General features: G+C 35.7%; 1 protein-coding gene across 5 annotated transcripts in view; it reads right to left on the reverse strand.

The window, feature by feature from the left end:
- Nucleotides 1-13,540, reverse strand: part of ZNF385B (zinc finger protein 385B) — a 164,271-nt gene that overhangs the window by 15,151 nt on the left and 135,580 nt on the right. For all 5 annotated transcript variants that reach the window (XM_039388017.1, XM_027731492.2, XM_027731491.2 and 2 more), the window contains one exon: nucleotides 7,632-7,794. In XM_039388017.1, coding sequence (XP_039243951.1) covers nucleotides 7,632-7,794 — 163 coding nt within the window. The remainder of the gene's footprint in view (nucleotides 1-7,631; nucleotides 7,795-13,540) is intronic.

The following is a 13,540-nucleotide window of genomic DNA, read 5'->3' on the forward strand; positions in this document are numbered from 1 at the left end:
CCCACAGATGCTAGAGTGTGTTGGAACTCAATACAAAATTTATGGGTCTCTGAACTACTTACTCAGTACTTGCCCAAGCAGAACTGCCACTGAAGTCAGCTATGAAACACTCATCTTCATTTTGGTTAAATGACATCTATAATTGTTCATTCTCCCCAACTTCTGTAGAAGGTTTGCCTGAGGACTGTGAGTATTCAGTCATGTCCTCAAGATTTGACAAATAAATTGCATTTCAAATATAACTTGTCTAACAAACATCAAAATATTTTCACTCTCCTTGAAAACAAGTAATAAGGAAATAATGAGTAGCCTAATGTTTGTATAAATAATTGTTATACTATAAGAAATGTATCTTTACCTCTCCTCCCAAAAACCCAAAACTTTGTATAATTCTATGGATGCTAACAAAAAAATGCTATGAGACTCAAGTTCTAAAAACTTGAATACATAAGAGTAATAGAGGTATATAGTTTTAATGATACAGGACACATGAATGCACCGGCATCCAAAAGAGTCTTATTTCATCATACAATGTATTTTGATCCAAAGTTTATGTTTACTTTACAGCAGGAAAAGAAAAGTTTACCATTCCTTCAAAACAAAATCCTGCTTGCATGCATTTCTGATTGATATAACCACTAAGAGAGAAAAGATTGACCTTTTCCAATTTGAACAGGAATTGCAATAGCTCATCAATGTAGTATAGACAGACCAAAGATTTCCAGGAGCTCCTGGAGTTTATCAGCACCAAAATGTGCAATATGACTGCTCTTCCATTCAGGTTGTAAGACACACATGGAAAGATGAATCTTGAATATCCACTTTTGAAAAGTATCAACAGTAAGACTGAAAGGGAAGAAAGTCTTAAAAGATCCTTCTGGCTAGCCTTTCATCCTAAGAGTATAAACCAAACAGCAACTTCCTGAAACAGCTGCTGAAATTACCTACCAGAAAATGCCCAGAAGTTACTTACTATTAAATCAAATACAGACATTACATGTGCCACAGATGTAAATACACATATGGTACTTGGAACAGTGTATCTGTGGTGAATTTATGAGCATTTATTAATCATATTTTATATTATCAACTATAAAGGCACTGTGGTCAAACGGCAAACCCTATACTGCGACTTCACCTCTATTTTGGGGGCAGAGTTTCAACAGACAGCAATACAGAGTGGTCTTCATATGGCTGTGAAACACTGAATGAAAAGGGAACAAAACTTACGATCCTCAGAGCATGTAATGAAAAATGCCCTTGAAATGACTCTCTGTGGTAGCTGACTCAGATTGAATTTACTACTTAGTTGACCGTAAACTAATACCTTTATCTAACAGAAATATGCCTGTGCTTAGCAGGCACTATCTGAATACACATAAACACAGATGCATGGTTATTTTATAGAGTATAACTTCAGCAGAATTCTTTATGTAAGCAAAAATGTGAAGAACTGATGAGGCTCATCAGTAGCTTTTGATGAAGGCTAGCCATAAGCACAAGCACCTTTCAAGGGCATAAGACAGAACCTCTAAAGAGGGCATGTTGACACTGGGTATAGCAAGCCAAACACCTCGTGGTGTTCCTCTCCTAGAGCCTCTCCCTATCCCTGCCCCACCCTCAAAATTGACACCTTTGTCACAACATATTTTGAGGTCTGGAGGACTTTGGTACATTATATAGAATGAAAAAATTGAAGAATAATTGCCTTAGAAACCCCCTAAACTTTGAGGTTCTTATAATGGTATCTGTATGACAAATAACCTAGAATTTCCCAGAACAGGTAAGACAACAGGTTAGCTGTGGAACCTCTGTGTTTCTGGCTCTTAGCTCCTTCTGAAGGATTATCTAAAAAACCAGTTTATTAGAACTATGTAAACAAGCCATTCCTTTAAAATGAGTAGAAAACAAGGTGACAAATGAAAACAAATGTTAAGGTGAAAAGGGATTTTGTTAAGAGATTGGTATCATTCTTAGGATGATACCAACTAGAGAGATGCATATGGAAAAGTTTAGAACTTAAGCATTGGCAGAAAGCTTTCTAAAATAAGCAATGAAAGCAAGATGACTAAGGGAGTGTCCTGTATTTCACAGTGGACTTGTGAAATACAAACTGAGCCCTTCCCTGGGACATTACACATCATTGGTAGTTGATGAATAAACAGCATTGGCAATTGGGATGCTGGAGAAATCCAACCCATCATACACTTTCCCAGCAAATGTGATTCAACATGTTGCATGCTCCTTTAGGAATAAAAGGAAAATCCACTCAGTTTTGCTGTCAAAACATCCACAGAAAGCCCTTGATGAACTAAAACCCACAGACAAGACCTCAAGATCAACTTTTCTAAGTCTGCTAAAGCTTGGAATTGCCAGTCCTGTCTAATAGGCCAACTAATTACCATATGTTACATGACATCAAGTGGCATTTATTAGGTCCATCAATATCTCTAGGTTATTTTCAAACCATGAGCTAGCTCACTCAGTGTCAGATACTGTACCACATTCCAGCATGACAGTGTTAGCTTTAGTTATGCAGCTGTAAAGATTGGAATAACTCTTACAGGACCTGCTTAGGATCAAGAAGCTGGCAAAAAACTTTCCAGTCCCATCCCTTTCCTGCCATCCTTGCCACACAGAGCAGGTGAAGATAGGACTGCCCATATACGAAATATCATCACCATGACCCTGTGCGCTGCTTGTTGCAGCTGCCTTGAAGGGTCAGGATTTGAAACAGGTTCTAGTATTTGGCCTAGTTAGGAGGGTAATGTTGCCTGTTCCTGTACCAGCTGAACAAAAAGGGGGTTTCATAGAGCATCCAAAGGGTCTATCTGTACCTACTAAGTCCCAAGAAGCAGAGCCTTCTGCTCTTATTTGAACAAGGACTGAACTTGAAATGCCCATACCTATCATTTCACAAACAGGCACAGGGCAGATAGAGTATTCAGTGAATAGATCAAAGACAGAAAAAAAACCCCCTTTTATAATCTGAAATATGGTTTTGACTCTTGAGTAGTTTAAAAGTTAGAGTTACTTCCTGATTTTCATATCAAAGCAAAATGCAAAAAAGGTGATACCACATCATCTGTCTGCTTCATTTTGAACTATTTATTTTGATTTGGAAGTATGATCAAAGAATTCCTCTTTGCTTGATAAGTAAACAGTGATACTTAAATCCATTTATTATTATATGCATTCCTAAAGGACGCATCACTGCAAGCACCTAGACTATGCTAACCTGGGATCACAGACACCATCTTCTATTGCATTTTTAGAGCTATATTTAAACCACACTTTAAATATTCTAAACTACGCTATGTACTGGTTATTAGCCCTGCCCTTTTCTAAAGCAATGCCATATATATACATATACTTCTGTGTAGCCATCCAGAAAATTCTGGGCTTCCACAGTGAGGGAAGGGAATCTTTGCCACTGTACTGAGTTTGTGTGGCTAAGCTTTGGTAGTGGGAGGGCTACAGGGGTGGCTTCTGCGAGAAGCTGCTAGAAACTTCCCTTATGTTTGACAGAGCTCAACCCATGAACCATGAGGTTATATATTCTCTCCCCTGCCCAGCTGAGGAGGGGAGTGACAGAGTGGCTTTGGGGGGCACTTGGCATCCAGCCCACCAGGATCCAGAATGCACCATCATCCAGGATCAACTGACCACAGACCCACAGGAAAGAGTTGCTCCCAGTGCTCTTAACACAGCTGTTCATTAACCACATCTCAAAGCAGCTACAAAAAAGGCTTGCAGTGTCACAGTAATGATTTTCTAGCATATGAAATTGCTTTATAGGCATCACCAGACTTTTCCTGTGTGGTTTGAGAAACTGTGTGGGAGACATATCATGTAAGGGTCCCCTATGGCCACCTCTAATCTGCAAATACCCATCAGGACAAGCAGAGATGACCCAACAAGAAGTGGGATAACAACAACCTTTTCACATAATCTGTGGCATTTTCTTCCTGTCTGCAGAGTGAACAGGATAGGATGGTGGTATTTACAATTACCAATAAACAAGTATTTTCTAAATAGCAAAGAGTTGTGAACTTGGAAAACAAGATCACATAGTAGCCTAACCACGTTAGAATGCAAACTTGTGCAATTCAACCCATCAATATCCACTGACCTGAGGTTGCAGCCACCTGTACCACTCCTGTACAATGCTTTATCATTACATATTTCCCGATGGCAAATTTACAAATGCCATTTCCAAGTCATACTGTATTATTAACATTATCAGGGAAGATCACTCTCTCACAATGTGGGCATTGTCATGCTCAGATCAAGTCCCACCGTCACCCCTTTCCATTGGGCTGAGGTAATTTTTGTCTGCAGGAAACTACGTTCTTCTGGAAACATCCCCAAAGACCTTAAAAATTAATATAACTCTCATAGCTCTACCAGCAGCCACATTTCTCAAGCTGAAAAGAACAGCTGTAGAGAGACCACTGCATCAAAAATTTTGAAAGATAAGAACTGGATGAATCTGGGTTTTGCCTTTGATGGATTCCTCACACAAGCTGAGCTAACAACTATTTTTTCTGTAAGTTCTATGGTGGTGACTTCTGACCAGTAATTGTTTTGGATCTCATGCTATGTCTGACCCATAGAACTCATATGGCTCTGTACCAAACTTAACATTTTATTTCAATATATAAGAACTGTTATGTCTGGAGAGCTCCAAATCATTCGTTACCTCACTCAAAATGGAGCACATCAAAGTCATGCTTTTTGTGTTCTTTATTAGCAGATTTAAATAAGAGAATAGTAATTGTAGTTTTATCAGTTTACTATAATATTTCCTACCCATTCTGCACTAATACACATGGAAGTACAGCAGATAGAAAAGAACACAAGAACTTAAAACTGTCTTCTCTGTTTAGTTTCTCTTTCTACTCTTCCATACACAAGAAAAGGACAGTAGAAATTATTTACTGCTTGATGAACATGTCTCAGAAAATCTCCAGAGTACAGTGGCTAAACAACAGCTCCACAAGTGGTGGAATTAAATTCTCTTCCTTAATTTCATTTATCTTATGCACTTCTAATGCAATTTTTTCAGACTTAACACCACATTCACACACTTTTAAATCCTCTGCCTTGAAGGCAGAGTCCCTGGCCAGCCAGCAGGCCAAGCAAAACTGCAGCATCGTTCAGGATGGACCATAAGTTAGGGCTTCTCTTTTACTTATGTGCCAATTTTCATCAAACTTATAGGACCTTCATTAAAATCTCCTAATGTCTTTTTTTTTCTTCTTTTGACACTAGGCAATATAGTCAAAGTTGTGAAGACAGAGCCATAGAAAACAAAGACAAGGATAGATGATGTGATTGTAAGTCTCATTTCCTCTGGAAATCAGGATAAAAAAAACAAGACTACAAATACACACATGAACTGAAACTCTCAGTATTAAATATCTTTTAAGGAAAATGAAAATATTCCTGAACAGTTAATACATTGTAATAATCCGTTTCTAAGAGAATGAAAGCTGTATTAAAATATTCAGAAAAAAATTGCATCAGTTAATTTGCTCCAAGGCAAAAAACCCCAAAATCCCACCAAGTCCCAGAAGAAACATGATGATTGCTCTTGTTGCAATAAGCATTGTGTTAAGCAGCTAAACATATCTTAAAGAATAGATGAACAATAGCCTCTGTAAGGGAAAGTGCAGTTGAACAAAATTATGGTTTGTTTCAAGTCCACAGCCTGGTAAAACCTCCAGTCTTCAAGCCATTCCCCACCTCTGTGACCAACTTTCCCTACATATACAGAGAATTTGCTGTTCCAGGTTCAAGTTTTTCTCCTCCCAAAAATCCCATCTGTAATCTCCTGTACAGCAGTAACAGGCTCTGAGGAGCCTCCTCTCTACAGAGAATCCCACTGTTCTCCTAATGGGAAGAAAGTGTTTAACTAAACTGCCACTGTGATTAATTTTTAGTGTAGAAACACTTGAAGTGGTAAAATCCAACAGACACAGATGGTAATCTGTCTAATTAGTAGAGAGCAATTAATAGTATAAAACAGTATATAAAACAATACACTGTCAAAGCAGGGCAATTAAAAAATCAAGAGAAGGTTCCCCTTCTGATTGGTTATATTAATCAAAAACTGAATGTAGATTTTAGATACATTGTACAGATAAGAAAAAAATTAATTCAATTCAGAACTCGCAGTTAGGCAAAGGAAACAAGAGACAGCTCCAGACAGATGATGGAGTTTGTAAAAAGATGATGAAATTTTTGTTATTTGGACCTCAACCTTTGGCATAGGAGAGGGACAGCATTAAACAACTACGTTATCACAGACACACTCAACATGTTAAATCCTTTAAAGTTTTAACTGATATCTTAAGCAGTTGACTGAGTTCTCACCATGTATACCTGGAGCAGTAAGCTATTTTAACCAAAGATATTTTTTCAGAGAGTAAGACACTTATGAAATATTTTAAATCTTTTTCCATTTAACAGTCCACCTTATATTTAGATCAATGGTAGCTTGTTACTGTTTAATAGTAGCATGGCTTGTTCACCTGAAGATGCTCCTTGGATTTATGTTATCTCTCTCAAACCTAAAATGTGATTTGGTAGGTAAATCAAGGCAAAATTTAGATCAATGGTAGCTTGTTACTGTTTAATAGTAGCATGGCTTGTTCACCTGAAGATGCTCCTTGGATTTATGTTATCTCTCTCAAACCTAAAATGTGATTTGGTAGGTAAATCAAGGCAAAATTTGGGACCCGTTGTCATTGCTAAGGACCTAAAGATAGTTGTGATGCAGGATGACAAATAATCACCGATACTTTTTTTGAGTTGGTTTGTGAGGTTTTCTGTGTGTGTGTGCATGTCAAAAAATGTGTCATTCACCTCATGGCACCTGAGTCAAGATCAGCTCTAGTGAAGAGGATACTAAATGGCTACCGAGGCAGAAGCAAATCTTTCAGCAGCAGTCTATTGAACTGACAGTTGGGTAACCCACATTAGGTGCCCTCTCCTGGACAATACGTAACAGTATTTCAGATTGTCAGCGAGTTCATGAAATTCTCCTGTTTCATTCAATAACACAACACTGACAGAGCAGAGACTCAAGCAATTCCACTATTAGTGATGCTGATCTTCCTCAGTTTACTAATATGGAGGGGGAAGAGAGGAGGGGTAAGAAAAAAGAAGTGATGTTGAAGCACTAATGAGCTGTGAAAGCCAGAAAATACCCAAGCCACAAGGCTTCATATTTCTGTAGGTGTGTTTCCCTATTCAAGCAATATTATCCTCTTCAGAAAAGAAAAAATTCTTACAAAAGTGTCTTGAGTTTTAGCTAAATATATACATCTCAGACTTAACCCTCCACCCAATCCATCAATTACTATTGTCATATGAACAACATCCATACTTTAAAAGAGTAAATTTGACAGTTTTTTTAAAAATAGACTTTAGTATTCAGGGGCACCAGATGTTTCACAGATATGAAAAGCACTTTGATAATATCAAAACGAATTCTGTACAAGAAAGCACAGTATATATTTCAGAAAAGACAAGTCACGGATCACTATCATGCAACCAAATTCTCTCATACAAACACAAAAAAAGGAGAAAGTAAAGAATGTATAGAACAAAAAGTTTTCATTGACCTGATTTGTCAGAGATGTTGGCTGTGACTGGCGTGGTGGAGCAGCTTGGGCTAGCCTTTGCGCTGTCCTTGGAAGAACCAACTTTGGGTTTATTTTTCGTTGCCTCTAGTGCTTTGACCTTCTTGGCATGTTTACTTCCTTTGTAGTGGGCCTCGGCCTGGCTCTACAAAGGAGAACAAATCAGGCTCACTTTTTTCTGTACTTGTATATAATACAATGGATGACAAGGCAGAAAAGTGACACTTTCAATAGTAGGCACCATTATATTCCACCTAAAAAATTTTAATAGATTTATCCTAACAGTTTTCCTGGATGTAAGTTCTTATATATTCAAATAATAGGATTTTAATGAAAGTTGCATGTTTTCAGCAACTTGGTAAAAGAAGCTTTGAGATTACATAAAGCTCTGTCACTCCTAATGTAATTCTTTTCTTCCTTGGTGCTTAAAGATTTAAAGCACTATACAAATGTAAACACATCCAATTCAGAAAGATGCTACTCGATTTTCATGTACTGTTCCTTAGACTTTATTGCTTGTAGTTAGAAAGATGTACCATGCTGTGACAAGATTAAATAATCCATTTTACTTTCTGTTTGATCTAGTACAAATGTCATAAAGTATTTTCATCTTTACACTAACAGCAATTGAAACTTGAAAAATTATGACTTCAAGAAAGAAGGGTTAAAATGAAAAAACATCAAGTACAACACAAAAACTAAATTTTAATCAGTCTTGATTGCTTTATAAATTGCCGTGAATATTTTTTATTAAAGACTAAGAAAATCGGAACCTTAAGGATAGGAAGGAGAGGAGCTTGTTTTAATTATTATTATTTATTTTGGTTGAAGTGCTTTACATATAATGTACTCTTCTTAATCTGACCAAACAGAGCAGTAGAAATATGTACTGAGATGCAACGTTTACTTCACCGTTGTCCTAAAACTATCTTCAGAAACTTGGTCAGTGTTTTTGAAGTTGCTAGGCTAAAGCTAGACACATAAATAAATGCCCATTTTTTCAGTGGTTTTGAGTTCCCTTTATCGTTCCTGACTCTATATAGTGACCTTGACAAATCAGACTACTTTGTTTGGAGCAAAACTAAGGAACTACATGCTTAATACAAACTCTAGAGCTTGGAAATTTCAGCTAATGAATTTAAATGTTTTTCTTGACTTTTTAATACATGAATTTACCAAATAGTGAGTAAGAAGCAAACCTATCCAAAACAGTCTATTTTCATAACACTGTACTATTCAGTAACAGTTTTGCATTATTAATATTTCCAAACACAGTTTAAAAAAAAATTATTTCAGATATACCACTAGGTGCCTCTATTGAAGGTTATATATTAACTAAAGAAGTTAATATTGTCATTTACTTAAAATTAAAACACTCAGAGAAAGCATGCTTCATGTAACCACAACTTGGCACCTGGCATATAAAAACATCAGTGCAAATAAACTTTTACTACATTCATGCAAAACCACATTGATTCTCTCTCTTTAATTGATTAGGACTATTTTATTTAGTTCACTGTGTTAAATGAAGCGAGCCATGAAACAAGTCACATGCTTTTTATAAAGAGCAACTAGAATAACTAAGATGCTTGAATTCCATAAAGAGTGCTGCCAGAATGAGGAAAATTGCTTTAAGATCAGCAGAAGTAGGCATTACAATACAGTCACCTTGGGACAGCATGTAATAACAGCTTTATCATGTGGTAGAGTGGAAGTGAAGAGTAGAAACAGCTGGACCAGACAAGAGAATAGAGAGCATGTTGGAGTCCTTACACAAGTTATAAAACTGATGGAGAACTGTTGCTAAAATAGAGGAGTGCAGTTCTTATACAACAAAGCTTCTCACTGCAATTACACACCCCATGAAACACTGTGCTTTCCACCTTAAAAGGATAGTGTATGTGACACTGCAGCTGCATCTTTACTTTTATTTCAGTTAGCAAGCATTCAGTAAGAAAGGCTGCCAGATTAGTTTTAAATTGAATTCCTTTGAAATTGAGATATTTTTAGAAAACTTTATTACAAAACCAGTGGAGTTTACTCATCAATTACTATTAAACTTTTTATTGATTTTAAAACCTTTGAAATATTAACACGCATACAAAACACAATTTAAGGATTATAAAGAAACAACTAATGAGCTATACCACTAGTACTACGTGCACTACTTAAAGGGACACTTGTCAACTTCTGAGTTGGACCTCTTCAGCTCTGAATGTGGGCAGAGGAGCACAGTTCCGTTTGTGCCCTGCTATGTCAATGGGCCTTATGCAGGCACAGCAGTCTCGCCCTGTCTCTCTCCACCTTTGCTGGGTTTGTCCATTTCTCTTAGGCTTTGCTGTTGCTAAATGATGCACTGGAAGGAATGCTTTCCATCACCAAAATTAAATAAACTATTCAAACATTACAGCGTACAAAAACTGAAGTTAAAAATTGAGGTGTATATATCTACCCTTTCCATTCCAATACTTTTAAATTTAAATAATACCAAGTATAAGATTTTTCACTCAAGCATCCTCAAGTTGATGATGTCCCTTTAAATATTTGAACTCTATGCACTGCGCATATGTTTGCTGTCGATAGGATCATATGCTGCCTGAGGCCAAAGCTATAACATAAGAGACATAAATGCACTCAAGAGAAAGACTTAGTAAGTCAATTCCTTGATAATAAGCCTTTCTGCTGATATTTGCAATAATAATGCCTGCAATATCAGTAATAACCTACTACAGTCTTTGATTCCCTTCATTCAATCCTTCATACAGTGTATATGAGACCTGTTGAGAACAAACAAGTCCAGGCACAATTAAAATTCAGATTTCCATAAACACAAGCAAAGCTTCATGGAAACATGGTCAATGGACTCACTTTTTATTTAAGTTTTGTAATTATTACAATCTCTTAAATTCATAGTTGTACATTATAAGGCCAAAAAGTATTGCTATGACCATCTAACTAGGGTTTTTGAAAATGCCAGCCCTTTCCAATACTGTTCAAACTAGCCCATATGCCTTTGAAGGGAAAAAAAGCAATTGCCCAGTTTTGATTTGAAAGTAGCTATAGATGCAAAATCTACCTTTGGAAAATGATTTCGCTGGTTCACTTTGTCAGTTAAGTACATAATATTTATTTTTGCAATTTGTAGAAATTGAAACTATTTGTATAGTTTCAATTCCAGGGGCTGGATTTTGTTAAATCTTGGAATTTTAGGTGCTTTCAACTCATCTCTATTCTGTGAGTAGAAATGCAGATACTCTTTTTAAGCATGAAGCTGGAGGACTGTTCCTCGAGGTGTCAAAGCAATGTTTTCTACCCACGTAAGCTCTATTTTCTAGTCCTTTCAGATACACCTGAAGTTCAGAGTTTGCTTTTTATCCATTGTGGGATAAATCATTTGATTTGGCTGCCTTTTGGTAACTGAAATGCAGTGTCCCTGCATTACATAAGCCTTTGGAGTTGTGTGGAGTCACAGGAAGCAAAATAAAAAAGGGCAGCCGAGGAAATCTGAAATTAGAATGTAAGTTCTGGTTATTACTGGTACCAACTTTTCTGATTATTAATTTCCTGATCATTACTAACCCTAATTTAATAAAATATTTGCACAAGTACCACATTAAAGGCAAACATATTTGACCCTGAGATTAGCTCAGTTGGTTAGAGACTGGTACTAATAACACCAAGGTTCAAACCATCCACCTAAGAGTCGGACTTTGGTGATCTTTGGGGGTCCCTTCCAACTCAGAATATTCTACGATACTTGTTCCAAGTCCTCCTTAAAACTTACTGGTGACACAAATACAGTTTATGAGCTTTGTAGAATACATCATTGAAATACTACATATATTTGAAATAAGCCATGACATATAAAATTTTCACTTTTAGTTAAGGCAAGAAGCTGAACATTTATTTTCATTTGCTCTGATAGTCCAGGGGAAGTTCTGTACACACAGGGTTCAAAAGTCATGTGTGTAAAAATAATTTACCAGTTTTAATACAAAACCCCAATAAAATATAAAATGAAATTAAGAGTAAATCTCTTAGGGATGCAATATTTTAAATGGACACTGAATGTACTTTTTGATCATCATTAAGTACAACTAATGCATGCAAATTCTGCATCAGCAAAACAATATTTGAGAAAATAAAAAAGTTAGGAAAAGCCAAAATGAAGAAATCTCTCTGTATTCATGTACTATGATTTTAATGATGCAATACTTTATTCCAGTGTATATGGCTGCATTTACTGTAGGGTTTAATACACTCTACAGTAAAATAATTTAACTCTCCCACAAATCAATATTATTTAAATACTTAATTTTTTATTTCAAAAATGTTAAGTTAAATTTGTCGCTTATATAGTCAACATTAAATGTCATAATTGAACTAACATCATTAAAATTTTTTTTAAAAATGCATACTTCATTAAGGAGGACACTTTTGAAAAAGTGAAATAAAATATTTCTATGAAAGAACTCACCAACTGAAAGGAAAATCTTATTTCCACGTGGTTCTAAAACTGACTGTGGTCTACTAACTTGATACACATACATTGCACATTTTAAAATAGAAACTCCTTATTTATTAGGCAGCCCAGAAAGTTGTCAAGTACTGACTGCTAAGATTCAATGAACAGGAAAAGCTTTAAACTGCTATAAATGTGACACTATGTATCAGAATGCAAAAAATACCTTTGTACTGACAGGCCAAATTCCACACAAGTGTTCATGCATTTTTCTGGTAGTATTTTTTTGATCAACAGGATGAATATTTTATTACACTAAAAATATGTCTGCATCTTTGTTAGATCATGAAAAGCTGTATTTTAATTAAGTTGCAAATAATAATATAATTGACAGACAGATAATTATGCAATTTTCTCCCATAATTTTTCAAATTTCTACACCTTAAAATGGTGGCAGGACTCCCATTCTCTCTTTAAGCAAACTAGACTTTTAGTTCCATTCCTAGTCTTTTAGTATTAATTAAAAACCCCCATCAATCAAAGCTTATGAACTTTTTTTTAATTTTTAAGAAAGCCTCTAGGTTATAAGGATTAATGACTTGGTTGTAAGAAAGAATAATTTTTTCCACTCTTAAAAACGATCCAAGTTTTGTATTTTATTTAAAATCTTAATTTAATTGCTACTTTCAACTACAAATTATTAAGTTTAAAAATCTAAGAATCAGGATGTTAAACTCTGAGACTACATATCATACATATACAATAACCTTATATACTAGAGTGCATCTAATAAGAGATCAGCAATTCAAATCATCTTCTACATGTAAATGTGGTTTTGAGAACAAATGTGCATATTGTTAGCATATTATAATGCTTAAAATAACCTCAGTAGCTTTACTTTGCCTAAAGTTAAATATACGTACAGATATGCATATTTAGATAGATACAGATAACCAGGAAACATACAGATCATATGGATTCATTGATAGAGGTACTGCCTTTAATAAAACTTTGAAATAAAGGCCAGACTGTAGTACAAAGGATATCAGAATATTACCCCTGTCAGGAGCGATGACTGACAGTGTATTTGAAATCAGCACTATTCATTTTGACAGTTGACAAGTGACTGAATTTTAGAATCTACTTGGTTTGTGAATGTCTAATTAACTGAATTTATTACTATACAAAGAGATGAAATATTAACCTATGCAAGGCTTGACTAAGTCTAAAGGTTCAGTGCATATGTGCGTGAGACCAAGATTTTTTACAGGTTTCTTCAAGATCAACTGAAGTAGCCCTTCAACAGGTCTTCATGGAAATCAAACAATTGTAACATCAACTCTTTGGCTAAATGTTTGAATCTGGTACCACATTATTCAGTCTGGCAATTAACATATAAAATTAAATATATGTAGAGCTGCATGGCATT

Source organism: Pipra filicauda, unplaced genomic scaffold (genome assembly GCF_003945595.2).
Source record: "Pipra filicauda isolate LSUMZ 115617 unplaced genomic scaffold, ASM394559v2 scaffold5_size6683894_pilon, whole genome shotgun sequence".
NCBI lineage: Eukaryota > Metazoa > Chordata > Aves > Passeriformes > Pipridae > Pipra > Pipra filicauda.